Here is a 13,888-nt window from a genome sequence, read left to right on the forward strand (position 1 = left end):
ACCATTATTTCAAGCATATGCATCTTTTACCTCCTGGCTATTAGGAGTTAAATACTGGCTTTAGCTACTTTGCTATCCTTTTGCAAGGAAGTTTAGAAGCAGTAGAAAGTGGTCATAGTGCCACCTGCTGGTCACAATACAGCATGACCCATATCTGTCAGCTCTGCTGTACATAGAGCTGATCATAAAACCCACCGTGGTTGATTTTAATTTTTTAATTTGCATTTGAATAAAAACTGAAACAATAGCAGTACAGTATACATATTTCATCAGTTCTCAACATAGTCTGTTTTTACCCATAATAAAGCTATGGTACTTGTTACTAGTTCAGTTGCCTAGGAGATACTGATGTAATGGGTTACTATGGCAACAGCTGGTCTCTTGAAGGATTGTAAATGATAGGGTTGGCAGAGTTCATAGAGACACATGTTAAATGACTAATTTCATGAGCTTTGTACCAACTTATTTCTTTATATGAAAAACTTATAGTGAGGCATAAAATTTTTAACTTTTTAAAATCTGCCACCAATAATGTCCTTTTGTTTACTTTAAAAGAATCAAAGGATAAATAACTCCCAGTCGGCTCAGTCATTGGCTACCCCAGTGGTTTCCGTAGCAACTCCTACTTTACCAGGACAAGGAATGGGAGGATATCCATCAGCCATTTCAACAACATATGGTACTGGTGAGTAGCTTTGCTATGCACAAATATTACAGTAAACACTTTTTAAAGCATATTTTAAAAGTTATCTTCTTTGCCCTGTCGGGAACTCATGTGGTGCCTGTGTCCAGAATGCACAGTACCAGCTCCTCTGTCTTACTCAGTTATCTACAGTGCTCCTTTTTAAGTGCTGGGATGTTTTATTTACCCAAATTGAATTCAATGTTTCAAGGAAACTGAGCTACTGTCTCTTTAACGTAGTAGAAAGCTCGCTTTCTTGAGGATTTTCATTTAAAACCTATTTCTAGACCATAAAATATACAGATACTTTACACTTTTAAACAAAGTTAGTATAATACACTAACGTTGCAGGATCTATTACTTTGGATCTGTTGTGACATTTTTACCCAGATGGATAATATTTTTTTCTTTTTAAATTCAAATTATCCCTCGTGTTGTATTTCCTTCTCTTCCCAAATCGAAAACTTTGACTCAAGTATGTTTTAGAGGTTGAAACTGCGTGATTTTGCTTACCATTTGACAGTCTCCTAATTAAGTGTCTCTCTCCTTGCCGCCCCTTCGCTCCCATCTAGAGTATTCTCTGAGTAGCGCAGATCTGTCATCTCTGTCTGGCTTCAACACTGCCAGTGCGCTCCACCTCGGCTCTGTAACCGGCTGGCAGCAGCAGCACCTACATAACATGCCGCCATCTGCCCTCAGTCAGTTGGGGTAAGCAATAGTTACATCTTTATATCACCACCAGAGACTGTATCTTCTGAATGATAAAGACCTGTCTTCAACAATGCGCTTCTATGCCACTAAAGCGCATAACATTTGATTTCCGGGAGAGCCACTTTCTGATCACATATTTCAATAGCTTAAATACTCCTTCCCATGTTTGTTGGTGAACCGGCAAGTGTTAACGATTAGGTACAGTCTTTATAGTCTTTCCTTAATGCTCAAGGGTCTGCTTCCTCCTCCTTCTGTCAGCAGTGAAGGTTTGGGTTAGATTTTTGAAGTTTTTATGGAAACTTTGAAGGTATTTATAGTTATAATTCTTTACATTTTGAGCTGAGGTTCTCACGGAGCAAAAACTACATGATTTCCTCTAATGTGAACCTACTGTTCATAGAATCAACTGCTGAATTTCTATACAGGCTTTAAATATGTGGAACATATATAATAGCATAGTCGTCTAGTTATAGCCATTGTGTTAAAATACATGCACAAATACTAATTAGCACGTGCAATACTAATTATTGAATATTGGGCGTAAAAATAACTTTTGTTGTTTTCTGGTCAAAGTATGTATCTTTCTGCCCCCTTGTGGTCTCTTTGAGATATATCTTTGTCATAGATGACTTCTGTCATTTATCTATAGAGAAGTTCAAACTCAAAAATGCCCTGAATAAACAAACAGTTTGCACCCCTTCATATGACAGTTAAACCAGACACCTCACTTTAAACTTAACTAATATTGTAAAATCTCAGTTAATCTTAAAAAGGAAATGGGATATATCTACTTAAAGATAGATTGTCGTATTTTAGAAACATCCTACATACTCACCCCACTTTCAGTTTTATACTAAGCCATTTTAGTTACTGGTTAGTAATATTAACTAAGTAGTCTTGTATCTGTATGCCTAGGGAGGAAGTGACGCAAATAAGTGTCACTAATTGTTACTATAACCTCCTCGTTCTTTCCCCTTCTTGTCTCCCCTCCCCCACTGAACATCATTTTGTATTAATATAACAAATCAGAGTTCTGAAATACCATTCAACAGTCTCTACATGCTATGGCTAGCCCTCTGATTAATCACTGTCGTGGAAAATCTAGCCTTCCATATGCACAACAAAACAAATTCACATTGCATGATGGCTGTGATTTCTTGAAAGTGTTGACATCAAAGATGTATGAAGGTTTTTAACATTTTTTTTATATTTTACATTTTTTACAATGTGTCTTTTAAAAACATTTAAATTTTCCCTCTGGTGCTAATTATGTAAGTAGATTCTGCTTGCAATAACTTTTTTCTGGAAATTGCCACCAGGTACATAATACCATCCACACAAGTTTATATGTACTGATCTACCTCTTTGTAATAATAGAAGGAATTGTTCATTTCTCATCTTTCACAAAAGTCATCTATCATAGCACTAAGTTCCATCCCCCTCCAAGGTATTATCCATGTCAAAAAGTCCTATAACAACCAGCCAGATGGCTCAAGACCTAAAGTTGCTTGTCACCAAACCTCACTTAACAGCTGTGACAAGCTACCTGACTTTGATTGCGTGCATCCACATGGTGGAAGAAGAGAATCAGCTACTGTAGGTGTTCGTGCGCTTGCACTCACATACGCAGAATAAATAAATACACAATAAACAGTTAAGACACGCCATTTCATTAAACTATCGCATTTTCTTTGCTCGTGAGTAACACCAGATCATTTTTAGTTATGAGGTTTTACAAATATTTGTTATTTTGACCACACCCACAATTTTAAAACCTATCACACAGAGAAAACATAATTTCTGCTAGGCTCAAATAGAAAGGGAGTGAGTGGAGCCTCCAGAATAGAAGAAAACAGAGTTGAAGTAGCCAAGGACTCCATCCCTACAAACCAATCATCGTGTGCATAATTTGAGTTTAGTGTACGATGTGCACTGGCTCTTACTCTCGTCCCTACACCTTAGAGTAAAAGCATGACCCAGTCCGTATATCTTCACTGCTATCACCACCCCTCTTCTGTGACCGCACACATTCTTCCTAGTTCTCTCTCACAGTGGCTTCTTGAAAGATGTCTTCAGATGAGCTGTCTGATCTCCTTACAAACTGTTTTGTAGAAAACCCGAAGTTTTAATGTTTCTGCAAAAGAAAGTTATATAAACTGCTTTAGTTTCTGAGAGAATGAGTCAGTTAAGATTAAAAGGACTGATATGTTTCCCAAGTCAAACCATCTCATGGACCTGCACTTAATGCCCATCCTCTGAATAGGAACTCTATTTTAAGCAAAGAATGAGATAGATTTTTAGCTCCACTAAAGTCAGTACTCCCAGAAGCCTAAAGTGGCTACTGTAATTCTCTGTCCAAATTGCAAAAGTATAATAGAACTCTTCATATTTGTCTGTGAAAAGAAAAGTTCACTTTATCTTCAGGGCTGGGCTTTATAAACGGTGTAGCATGCATTCTATGCAGTGAGTGTAGATGAGAAGCATCTGTTCATTTTATGTAAAACTAGACATGACTGAGGGGGAACTGAGCATTTTGGAGGAACAACCCTTGACTTTTAGATGCTTTTTGATTGCTCTCTAGAAAAGGACAACCTGCTTTCTGAACAATATTTTCCAGAAAGGGGACAACATGTTGGTGGTGGTGGTGGTGGTGGTGGTGGTGGTGGTGGTGGTGGTGGTGATAGGATTCAGTCTATACTGAGAAGAGAGTTGGGGGTGGAGGGGAGATTGAATAAATACTACTCTTAGAGGTTAGGCTCAAGGACTGCATGTGGTCCCAAGTTAGTGCCTTATATAGTAAGTATCAGGCCAGCTAGGACTGCATAACCTGGACAGATGATGTCTCAGCAACTAGAAGTGTTTACTAGTCTGGCAGAAGACTCAGCAGCCATGTCAGCTGGCTCACAAATGCCTGTAATTCTAGCTCCGGATAATACAACACCCTCTCCTGAGGTCCTCAGGCACCTGCACACATATACCCAAACCCACACAGAGACATACACATATACCCATAAATAAAAACGAATCAATCTTTAAAAAAAAAAAAAAAAAAGATTAGGCTGAATTGAGAGCTATATACACACCTATAATCCCAGCACTCAAAAGGCTGAGACACAGGGATTAAATGCCTCACAGAGGGGGAGAAGATAAATATAGTTTTAAAAAAACTGATTCTATTGGGGTGGCAGAGTGACAGGAACGTAAATAAAACTAGCCGCATTTTATCTCTGAGCAATTTGAAGGAAGGGTAGCTTTCTCAGCTTAAAATCTTGTATAGTGGACCAGAAGTAGCTGAGAAGATCTGACAAGGCACCTACATGCCTGACGCCGGCCCCTCCTCCTACCTCTTTCTCAGTCACTCACACCTGTAGTCTCACAATTATCTATGGCTGTATTCTGTTCCCAAGAACAAACTAGCATATGTACAGTTAAGTGATACTAATGCTGCCTTCTCTTGACAAGAGAGTACCTCTGATAGCAGGGATTAGCCAGTCTATGTTGTGGTCTGTGCTACAGCGAAATGAAGTTGAGCTGAAGACACCATATAGAATTCTGTGCGGCAGATTCAGTTCCAACAGCTACCCAGCTCAGAATAAAACTATATACATGTGTGCTGTCAAATGAAACCCTGCCCACAGATAAGTTGTTCCACTCATGGAAAAGAATTGCCAACAAATAAATACCCCATCTTTTGTGGGGAACAAGATGCAGTGAAACTTCTGCATGACCATTGATAATGGGAACTGAAACAGATAAAAGGATAATTCATGTTTCTGATGACATTAAAGGCATATCTTTTGTTCACACCACTTTCAAGTTAATTTATATAGACAAGTTAAGTTACCTATGTAACCCAACTCACTACATTTTTAGAAATTTCTCATTCTATTGTATTTAGAGAAATGCAAGCTAAGTGTCAAAAGGTGAAGAAAGGTATTTATTGATATGCTGTGTCATTTCAAGGCTCCTAATTGACATTCATTGTTAAGCACTTGTATGATCTACAGCAGAAGCATTTAATTAAATGTTAGGGAAATGGTTTTTCTTACCCGGAGCCAGGAAAACTCTTTCTTCCTGAAATCAAAAGAGGATCTCCTCAAACATCAAAATGAATCATTAAGTAACTTTGAACCAATATAAAATAGTCCACCATTATGAAGCCTTTGAAATACAGGTGTTTTCCTGTTCCCCCATCTTAATATAGTCTCGATTTAAAGACAGTTTAATTAAAAGACTTAGAAAATCAGAGAACTAATGTAGACTAAAATGATAATCTTTAGAAAAGTAGTTCCATAGATAAACATAGATTGAAAACCGTGTGCACTGGGTTGGCATCTTTATTTGAGTGCTCAGACTGCCTGAAAAAGAAGGGCTCATTAAAGCAGGGAGGAACTCCCTTTATAACGTCCTCCATGTTAGCTCATCTACTAATAAGGGGAAAGTCATTCCTTGCCAGTAGGTGGTGCTTTTGTATAAAACATTACTCAAAGATAATCTCGTTTCTGACTAATTTTCTATCTCTGTACATCTTAACCCTGTGTCACATCTCCAAAGAGGCCAGCCCCAAGTTATCCCACTGTTGTCTGTGAAGTACACTGGCCTTGTCTCCATGTTCAGAAAGACACTTGCCCACATGTAGTTCTCTTCGTTAGAGAGAAGCATAATTGCATACATTACTAGGTAGGCTTGCTTTCTTTTGTTTAAAACCGGTGTCTCTGTACATATAATTATTTTCTGTAAGTATCCCACCATTAAAGAGACTGCGGTGCTTTCTTGACATTACAGTTAGAGCAGATTGACTGGATGTTCGTGTCAGTGCAATCAGGAAGCAAGAACAGAACAAAACAAACAAGCAAACAAAACTCTTACCGCTGATGACAGCCGATTGAACACAGTTCACCCTGAGCACCACCACTGATCACCAATTCACACTTAATAGCTTAATGCTTTTCTCTTAGGCTAACAGTTGTCCAAAGTCACCCAGAATGCACTCTGTGCAAATCAGCGACAGTTAGAAGCACAGTAATGGTATGCGCTTTTCTCCACAAACAACAGGTGAATCTGTTAATATTAGTTATAAGTAAGAAGTGTTACCTAAGCACACATTGTCATCCCATACAGCTGCAAATGATAGTGAAAGTCCAGCTAGGTATCAGTTTTAGTGAGATGATTTTAAACCAGTTTTTAAATTTCCTACAGATACTATTCAGTCCTTTTTCTTTTCCCCTCCTCCCCCGCCTCAAGATTTTCATCAGTTATATATAATTTCACAGTGCTTGATGTGTTCTGTTCACTTGAGATTCAAAGTGTTCACTTTTCTTTAATAGTATGTATCTTTATTTATATGAGCATATCAGTCGAAGGGGGAGAAATTTTTTAACAATAACAAGTTTTTAAAAATAATCTCAAACACAGGCGTTGCTAAAACAAGAGTGTCCCATTCAAAGTCAAACACTGTCTCCCAAGGCTCAGAAAATTAAAGATTGGATATAGTATAGGGGAAAATCCCATGAACACAGAATGACTGTTGTACCGTGTCTTAATCCTTTATGAAAAGGTAATCTATACAGTTACAGAGTCTCTTAGGAGCTGGAGATGATTCCTGAGGCCTGGACCAGTTAAGTAGTGTGTTTACCACCAGGCAGAGACAGTCTCCATGGCTCCAGGCAGTGCCTCCACCCCCACCCCCAGTGCCTAGCTGCACTCACTCTGGGCATGCACTAGAGTCTATGCAAGTCTTTAACTGCTGTGTTTGTAATGTGAGTTCCGGGGCCTGCAGGGCTCCTCCATCTGTAACTGGGTTTCCTTTCCTCCTACAGAGCTTGCACTAGCACTCATTTATCTCAGAGTTCAAATCTCTCCCTGCCTTCTACTCAAAGCCTCAACATCAAGTCAGAACCTGTTTCTCCTCCTAGAGACCGTACCACCACCCCTTCGAGATACCCACAACACACGCGCCACGAGGCGGGGAGATCTCCTGTTGACAGCTTGAGCAGCTGTAGCAGTTCCTACGATGGGAGCGACCGGGAGGATCACCGGAACGAATTCCACTCCCCCATTGGACTCACCAGACCTTCGCCGGACGAAAGGGAAAGTCCCTCAGTCAAGCGCATGCGACTCTCTGAAGGATGGGCAACATGATCACATTATTACTTAATAGTTTTTTTTTTTCTTGCAGTGTGTGTGTGTGCTATACCTTAATGGGGAAGGGGGGTCGATATGCATTATATGTGCCGTGTGTGGAAAAAAAAAAAAAAGTCAGGTACTCTGTTTTGTAAAAGTACTTTTAAATTGCCTCAGTGATACAGTATAAAGATAAACAGAAATGCTGAGATATGCTTAGCACTTGAGTTGTACAACAGAACACTTGTACAAAATAGATTTTAAGGCTAACTTCTTTTCACTGTTGTGACCCTTTGCAAAATGTATGTTACAATAGATAGTGTCATGTTGCAGGTTCAACGTTATTTACATGTAAATATAGACAAAAGGAAACATTTGCCAAAAGCGGCAGATCTTTACTGAAAGAGAGAGCAGCTGTTATGCAACATATAGAAAAATGTATAGAAGTTTGGACAGACCCAGCAAGGGGTGGCCACTGGTAAATGTTAGGAACATGCCCGGTCACCTAATACCCGAGCACAAACCTGCAGGCCTATCATTGGCGAATGGCACTCATTCAAAAGGATCAGAAACCATTCAAAGAGGACCATACCTACTTTAAAAGAAAAGACAAGGAAAAAAAAAAGTGTGGCGTTTGAGAGCTAACGTATTTAATTAAATAAATAAATCTGGGTCTGCATCTCTTATTAAATAAAAATATAAAAATATGTACATTACATTTTGCTTATTTTCATATAAAAGGTAAGAAAGAGTTTGCAAAGCATTTGTGGCTTTTTGTAGTTTACTTAAGCCAAAATGTGTTTTTCCCCCTCAATAGCTTCGCTAATATTTTAAACAGTCCTGTAAAAACCCACAAAGGACTTTTTGTATAGAAAGCACTACCCTAAGCCATGAGGAACTCCATGCTTTGCTAACCAAGATAACTGTTTTCTCTTTGTAGAAGTTTTGTTTTTGAAATGTGTATTTCTAATTATATAAAATATTAAGAATCTTTTAAAAATCTGTGAAATTAACATGCTTGTGTATAGCTTTCTAATATATATAATATTATGGTAATGGCAGAAGTTTTGTTTTCTTAATAGCGGGAGGGGGGTATATTTGTGCAGTTGCACATTTGAGTAACTATTTTCTTTCTGATTTCTTTTACTCTGCATACATTTTATAAGTTCAAGGTCAGCTGTCAAAAGGATAAGCTGTGGGGTTAGAACATATTACAACATCCTAAATTGTTTTTTTAAAACATCAGCAAACTATTGGGTCAACTGACATGCATTGTATATACTAATTGGTTTCTTTCAAACTATTTTTTGGTTTTTTGTTTTGATGTTTTTTTTTTTTTTTTTCATTTTATCAAAAGCAGGGCCCCTTTCAGATCTATTGCACCGTGCATCTTGGAATTCTGTAAGTTCCTATCCTAACTCGCCCATATTCTAAATTTACATAGTTCATTTTCAGCCTTGAATTTGATGTTTCTTAGAAATATGCCCAGAGTAAGAAGCTGTGTTGGAGCATAAGTCCTGCAAGCTGGGCCCTAGGAACAACTGGTGTGCTTTACTTGATGGAGAAGTTACAGGGTTCTGGAGGAGAACAATGTGAAAAACTGGGTGCTGGAGAGGAAGGAAACAGTTAAAGGATAGTTACTTGGTGTCCACCTTCATGATTTTAACTGACCCCTAACAATCTCATCAGCAGTACAGGACTGTTGAACAGCCTGGTGTGTCAGGACCCCCAAATGTCACTTCTGCATAAAGCATGTATGTCACCTATTTTTTTCTTCAATAAAGAGATTTAACAGCCATTTCAAGAAATCCCATTTTTAAGCAACCTTTCTCTATGTCCCCCTTTTTTAATTTTCAAGATAATTTAACTCTTGTCTAATATTCATGTGTAAGGGATTGATTTTTCAGACCCCTTAAAAAGCGAGTGCCATAAGAGTCAATATATAGTGTTTAAGTGATGTTTCAGGCGAGGAATGACTCCCTTCTCTTGGAATATGAAGATCTGTCGATTCATCCTGTCGTCAATACCGACATACAGAACAAAGAATGCGATAACATCAGTCCTGCTAGGTCACGTGTAGGACGTGCTTATCCAGGTTTTTTTCCTCTTAGCTGCATAGTTGCTATGTGTTTCTCACTGTAAAAAGCTGCCGCTGGGTGGCAGAAGCCAAAAGACCTTATTAACGAGGCTATATTTTTCTTAACTTGATCTGCAATCCAGAATTAGACCACAATGCACCTTCGGTTGTATCCGTATAGGATGCTAGCCTGCCTTGTTGTAATGTTTTATATATTAAAATCAAAATAAAGACATCAACCATTTCATATATATTCCACTACTAAAAGTATCCATGAAACATGAAGACTAGTATTTATGCAGAAGCAAAACAGGAACTCATCCTTACAAACATGCTTACTTGCACACCTGTTTGCATAGTCATGTGTACAGGCAAACATGCACATAGAATGAAAATGAAAGTCCGCCATTATTTCACTCCAGACTTGATTCCATCCTGAGAGTTCATGTTTATAACTTAATGTGTGTCAAATATGCAAGCATATCACAAATGTTCCTTGTCGTTTCGAAGTGCATTTGTTCATCAAGATCAATAGAATCTTACCAGTGGATAGGAAAGGGTCATATAAAAATATGAAGAAATAGCCATATTAAATTTTTAACCTGCCATTTGCCTCCGTAAACAAGCGAGTGTAAGTTTCTAATGCTAAAGATAGAGTGAGCACATTTGTCAGCAGAAGCCTTCTCTATTTATAGCAGTTCTGACAATGGTTTTTTTTTTTTTTTTTTTTTTTTTTTTTTTTTTTTTTTTTTTTTTTTTTTTTAACAAACTCAAGAAAAGACTCACTTGAAAAATGGATGCCAGTCACCTCATTCCCACTATTGCATTCAAAGCAGTAGCCAAGAGCGAAGGGATAATCAGAGACTTGTAGATATGATTTAATGAGAAGCACAATTTTTATTGTGACCAGTCACGTTCTATCAACCGTCACTGTCTGTCTTTGCCCTTGCCTTTTCTGTAACTCACCATTTACTGTATTTGCAAATCTAGTATGGATTTTAACCACACAAAGTTCTTTGAATCCAGAAGTCTGGGGCAGAGCACGGGGGGGGGGGGATTCTTATTTTACATTACCTGGCCTAGAATAGCATATCAGACAACATTCATCATTGCAAGTAGAAGGACCATAAGTGGCATTTTACATGGCTGAGAGTATTGTCATACTGAATTCTATTTTCAAAGAGTTTTGGTAACAGTGAGCTGAGAAATGCTGGTAATGGTGTTTGCAGCACACGCAAGCCACACAGCCTGTGTCGTGTGCACTGCAGCATGTGCCAGCCACGCAGCCTGTGGCTTGTGCGCCTTGATGTGTGGAGGCTGTTGATTTCAACCTTTTTAAAAAAAAAAAAATGTGGTTTTTAGTAAAATTGCTTATTTTTTTCCCAAAGGTGGAGTTTAATGTTTTGTAATGATGAATATGAAAATGCCTGTCATCTTTAGATCATTTAAAGGTTAACTAACGTGAGAATTTCAAAACAAATTTCTATACACTTTTCAAAAGCGTGTCTGCCCTCTCTCACTTGTATGTATTTGGTTTTCGGCACACCCTTTTTGAGATAACATTTTGCTCCCTTGATCCCCCCCCCCGCCTCTTTTTTGTCCCTTCAGAGAGTAAATGCTTTGTATTTCTTTCTTTAAAACTTTATTTTAAAGAAGAAGCCACTTGAACCTTCAATAAAGGCTGTTGCCTAAGCATGGAGTCCTTCATCTGTTCTGCCTGGCCCATCTGCTACAGTGTCGTCAGTTCTATGGCGTTAATTTCCTGCCACTACAGATCTTTTGAAGATTGCTTGAATGCTGGTGTCTGGTAGAATTCTTCAGACTACAGATGTAATTAAAGGCTTTTCTTACTATGTTTTAACCAAAGATGTGGAGCAATCCAAGCCACTTAGCTTCTGCATTAAATTTGTCCATTTTGGTTATTCATAATTGGGTATTGCGTTTTGCCTTCCCTGTTCATACCTCAAATTGATTGATACCTCAATTTAATTCAGAGAGGTTGGCTAAGTGATGGATTCTGGTTGTGGTTCGGATGCAGCAGTGAACTCTTGGAGTAAGCAGACAAGGGTCACCGTAGGCACAGAGCTTGGATTGCTTCAGGTGGTTTGCCGTATTGTTTTTCTTCCTTTTTCCTTTTCTGGGGACTTGTTTCCATTCAATGACAATAATTAAAATAGCTTGTAAATGAGGGCATACAAGCATTTGCAACAAGTATTCAAACAGAGGCTCAGAGCGGCATAAGCTGGACTTTGTCGCCACTAGATGACAAGATGGTATACCTAAGCTAACCACACGTGTGTATCTCAAGGGACTTAAAATTCAGCTGTCTGTAGTGAATTCAAGTGGGAAATTTTCAAAAGTTTCTCCTGCTGGAAATAAGGTATAATTTGTATTTTGCAGACAATTCAGTAAAGTTACTGGCTTTCTTAGTGATACAGTGTCTGTGGTGCGTTTTTTTTTTAAATTACTGTTTTGCTGTTTAAATTTATTCCACTTTATCATGTTTTTTTTTTTTTTAAAGCAGCTTTTCCCCAAGTACAAATGAGCTTTCTCAGTTTTCAGCTCAAAATGTATGGAACGATGGGTATGTGTGGGAAGGTGTGAATTGGGTAACAGTTCTTAAGATAACGTAATATTCAGCCAGTCTGAGAAGTTGAAGCTTTTTACAGACTAGTTCAGTTTCTTTTTCACAAAGTAGTTCCATGAAGATCTTTGCTTGTCTATTGACAGAACTTGCCAGGTTCTTCATGAAAAACACTCCAGTGAAATAAATCATTGTTTTAACTAAAATGTGCAGAAAGTGTTTTCAGAAGCCTTTCTTTTTTAATCAAAAAAAATTTTTTTTTAGTTGGAAATGGACTGGAGAAATGGCTCAGCAGTTAGAAGCACTGACTGCTCTTCCAAGGGTCCTGAGTTCAATTCCCAGGAAATACATGGTGGCTCACAGCCATCTGTAATGGGATTTGATGCCCTCTTCTGGTGTGTCTGAAGACAGCTACAGTTACTCATATACATTAAATAAATAAATAAATAAATAAAGTCTTTTTTTTTAAGTTGGAAACATAGGCTTATATCTAAATATTTGATACTTAAAAAGCAGATTCATACTACATTGTTAAAACTACACATTATTTACGTTACCATAATCCAATTAAAATGTCTAATATGAGCATCCTTAAGAGATCAATATGAGTTGATACAGAAACTAGCAGGAAAAAAAGGTCTGAGCTGAGAGGCAGTTAGACAATTTGGACTTTTCATTAGCAGTCATTCTTGGTCTGAAAAATGAAAGTGCCTCATGGAGACTTTGCACATGGCTTTGAGTTTAGAATTGCTTTCTTTGAGTTCCAGCAAGGGTTTATTAAGCAATAACTATCTGTGACTTCTGTAGTAACTTCCAGGGATCATGAATATGCATCCCCTGTTTCAGGAAACTCGTGGACTAATGGGAGGTTGAAAGTTGTCAGAAGAGTCTTCAGAGACTTTGACCATCTTGAGAGTAGGGCAGAGAACAGGCCCAGTTTGTTCAGACTTTAAAATCTCCTTGGCTAGAACAGCCTTGCCTTTCCTTTTAGAAGATGGTCAGAGTTAAGAAAGGCTCAGAAGAACCAAGCAGGCTGACTTTGTGTCCCATGGCTCTGCCCTGGGTTGACACTAGTATCCTGTTCTCACCTCCATGGAACATAATAATGTCATCTGTGAGACTGTGTTCTGTAGGCTGAGTGCGGTGGGATAGTAGAACATGGGCAAAGGAGAAGGACATTAATACCTTTAATGGAAGATACCTTTTTCTGCTTTTATGAAAAGCAGCCCCACTTTTTCACTTTCCACTGGGCCCCGCTGTTATGCTGCTACCCCCAGGTAAGGAAATCCTTCAGGAAGAAACAGCAGATACAAAGACACTCGGGTGAAAGGGCACGATGAAAATACATAAGAATTCTAGCCCAGTCTATTTCAAAAAAGGGAAGCCATGAAACAGAGATGAGAGATGACAGTGGGAGAATTGGCGAGCACTTGATAATATCTGTGGACTTAAGAAACCAGTTAAGTAGTGGTGTGGAGATCTATGCCTTTAAAGTCCAACACTCCAAGAGGCAGAACCAGGAGAATCACTGTGGGTTTGAGGCCAGTCTAATCTACTAAGTTATTTCCAGGATAACCAGGGCTACATAGTAAGACCTTGTCAAAAAAGAAAGAAGGAAAGAAAGAGAGAGAGAGGGAGAGAGAGAGAGAGAGAGAGAGAGAGAGAGAGAGAAGAAAGAAAGAAGAGAAGAAAGAAATCGGGTAATTTATTT

The 13,888-nt window shown here is 38.4% G+C and overlaps 1 protein-coding gene across 18 annotated transcripts in view; it reads left to right on the plus strand.

The window, feature by feature from the left end:
• Mef2c (myocyte enhancer factor 2C) overlaps positions 1–12,026 on the plus strand; it is a 162,293-nt gene extending 150,267 nt beyond the window's left edge. For 15 of the 18 annotated variants that reach the window (XM_076927084.1, XM_076927081.1, XM_076927087.1 and 12 more), the window contains 3 exons: positions 556–685; positions 1,255–1,390; positions 7,213–12,026. In XM_076927084.1, the coding sequence (XP_076783199.1) occupies positions 556–685; positions 1,255–1,390; positions 7,213–7,534 (588 nt within the window). In that variant the 3' untranslated portion in view covers positions 7,535–12,026. The remainder of the gene's footprint in view (positions 1–555; positions 686–1,254; positions 1,391–7,212) is intronic. The other 3 variants (XM_076927096.1, XM_076927094.1, XM_076927095.1) reach the window with 1 other exon arrangement.
• The last annotated feature ends 1,862 nt before the right edge of the window (positions 12,027–13,888 follow it).

The sequence above is a fragment of the Arvicanthis niloticus genome, chromosome 29 (genome assembly GCF_011762505.2).
Source record: "Arvicanthis niloticus isolate mArvNil1 chromosome 29, mArvNil1.pat.X, whole genome shotgun sequence".
Taxonomy (NCBI): Eukaryota; Metazoa; Chordata; class Mammalia; order Rodentia; family Muridae; genus Arvicanthis; species Arvicanthis niloticus.